At 68.0% G+C, this 2,434-nt stretch overlaps 1 protein-coding gene across 3 annotated transcripts in view; it reads right to left on the bottom strand.

Moving 5' to 3' along the window:
• Window positions 1-2,434, bottom strand: part of L1CAM (L1 cell adhesion molecule) — a 14,252-nt gene that overhangs the window by 6,173 nt on the left and 5,645 nt on the right. For all 3 annotated transcript variants that reach the window (XM_007456654.1, XM_007456655.1, XM_007456653.1), the window contains 7 exons: window positions 2,289-2,400; window positions 1,974-2,158; window positions 1,702-1,833; window positions 1,430-1,573; window positions 604-715; window positions 322-488; window positions 76-232 (listed from right to left, as the gene is read on the bottom strand). In XM_007456654.1, the coding sequence (XP_007456716.1) occupies window positions 76-232; window positions 322-488; window positions 604-715; window positions 1,430-1,573; window positions 1,702-1,833; window positions 1,974-2,158; window positions 2,289-2,400 (1,009 nt within the window). The remainder of the gene's footprint in view (window positions 1-75; window positions 233-321; window positions 489-603; window positions 716-1,429; window positions 1,574-1,701; window positions 1,834-1,973; window positions 2,159-2,288; window positions 2,401-2,434) is intronic.

Below are 2,434 nucleotides of genomic sequence, written 5' to 3' on the forward strand. Positions count from 1 at the left end.
CATGGATGAGGCCAGGAGGTCTGGATGTCCTGGCTGCCCCCTTCCACCGAGCCCAGGTTGGGGCTGGGCCCGCACTTGTCACTGTCCCCAAGCTCCTGGAGGTCGCGACCGTCCCCGCGCCAGGTGATGCTGTGCTGCAAGGAGGGGTCAAAGGAGGCCTGGCACGTGAACGTCACTCGCGAGCCTTTCTTCTCGATCGCGCTGCGGGGCCCCTGCGTGATCCGAGTGGCATCTGAGGGCAATGACGGGAGGGGAAGGTCACTGCGGGGCCCCCCAGAGACCCTGGGCCCCCTCCTGGAGGGGCTGCTGGCCACATCGGACCTTTGACCTGCAGGTTAGCCACAATGGTCGCGTTGTTTTGCTCGTTGGCAGCCTGGCAGAAATAGCGGCCGGTGTCGTTGGTCCGGGCGTCTCGGATGCCCAGGGTCCCGTTGGCGTAGGGGAAGAAGCGCTCGTCCTCAAGCACCGTCCTTCCCTCCCCGTCCAGCCTGGGGCGGGCAGGGCAGGCCTGGCTCAGACGCCAGCGGGCGGGGCCCGCCGGCCCTCCCTGGCTCCCGGGGCCAGGAGATGGTGCCCCCCCACCCCTGGGGTCGGGGCGCTCACCACTGCACGCTGGGCACAGGGGCTCCAAAGGCCTTACACAGAAGGTAGGCGGTGCCACCCTGGACCGCCATGTACGTCTCGTTGTCTGGGGTCAGGATCTTGGCCGGCAGCTCTGAGGGAGGAGACGTGGCAGGACTCAGGGTCGGGCGAGCGCCCACGCGCGATCAGGAGGCACAGGCGGGGGTGGGCAGGGCGGCTTCTCCCAGGAGGGCTCGCAGCCTCTGGAAGCTGCCAGTGACTCTTCCAGGCGTTCTCAGGCCCCCAAGAGCCCTGCCCATCTTGCCTGCCCGCACCCGGCTCTGGCCCGTGCCAGGCTGAGCCTCTCTCGGCCTTAGGACACGCCATCCCCTCTGCCTCAGATGCGCCTCCCGCATCTCAGACCAGCCTCAGACCAGCCACCCAGGTCGTACCAATTATCTGAGGTCCCGCTGACAGTCTACCTCTTCCCGAAAGCCCCCCAGGCCTAGCCCCCTAGTCTTCCCCAAGCCTCTGGGAGAGGGGCGGCTAGGCTGGCCTCGGGCACACCCTGGCCAGGGTGAGCCTCTGCTCAGTGACCTGTGGGGCGCCAGGCCGCTCTCTGGGGCTGGTTCTTCACCTGAAAACACCGACAAGAGCCTCTGCCTCTCCCCCATGAGCCCCACCGCGCTGCTGGGAGGATGGGCGGGGGAAGAGGGGAAGGTTCCAGAGAGGAGAAAGGCAGCCACGGTGGACAGAGCAGCTGCGGGCTGAGTCAGACTGGTGGCCTTGCCTGGTGGGCCGCAGGGACGGACTGGGGGCTACGAGGCAAAGAGGCGGCGGCGGCTGGGTCCAGCCGGCTGGCACTCACCGACCACATAAATGTAGGCATTGGCCAGCAGGAGCCCGTGCCGGTTTCGGGCCTCACACTGGGTCACCATCGTGTCACTGGGCTGCACGTTGCTCAGGATCAGGGCTCCATGGTGGATCCGGTACTTCTGGTCCTTGGCCAGTTCTGTGTGTGCAGAGGTGGCCCGCGGGCCCAGGCCCAGAGCAGTGAGCCACGCCAAGGCCGCTGCTCGTCCCCACCGCCCCCAGGGCTCCCCGAGCTCACTCCCTGTCCCTGCCCGAGGCCCTGCTCACCCTCCACAGGGATCCCATTGATTCTCCAGGTGACCTCTGGTTGGGGCCTGCCCTGCACTTGGCAGTCCAGGCGGGCCGTCTCTCCCGGCCCGTAGAGATGGCTCTGGGGCTTGTGCAGCCAGTACGGGGCAGCTGCGAGGAAGGGGAGAGCCGCCCTGAGCCCGCAGCCTGCAGCCAGCTCTTGGCCCTGGCCCAGACCCTGCCCACCCCTGTGACAGTGAGTGCTGCATTCTGGGGAGCCTGAATGGGATGAGCCGGCAGAGGCGCCGTACCCTCCACGGTGACATAGTAGGCGTGCTGGTCACTGCCCAGGGAGTTCTCAGCCAGGCAGCGATACTCGCCGTCGTCCTCCTCCCCCACGTTCAGCAGCTGCAGGGTCTTGTTGTGGTTCTGGTAGGTGACTCGGTCAGCCGGCATGGGGCCGCTCGGTCGCAGCCATTTGATGGTGGGCGTGGGGCTGCCCGGGGCCACGGTGCACGGCGGCCAAGGGAGAGAGCGCAGGGGAGAGAGGACCAGGCCGCTCAGCCCTGCCCCGGCAAAGGCTCTGCCCCGCCCCGCCCCTCCCCTCGCAGGGGGCGCAGACTCACAAGCCCTCGGCAATGCACTCCAGGGCCAGCGGCTGCCCCTGCAGGGCCACCAGGTGGGTGCTGGCGTCGGTGGGGAAGAGCAGGCGCGGCTTCCTGTCCATCATGCTGTTGGCTGTGAGGACACAGAGCTGACTGCGGCGCGGCTG

The sequence above is a fragment of the Lipotes vexillifer genome, unplaced genomic scaffold (genome assembly GCF_000442215.2).
Source record: "Lipotes vexillifer unplaced genomic scaffold, Lipotes_vexillifer_v1.1 scaffold899, whole genome shotgun sequence".
Taxonomy (NCBI): domain Eukaryota; kingdom Metazoa; phylum Chordata; class Mammalia; order Artiodactyla; family Lipotidae; genus Lipotes; species Lipotes vexillifer.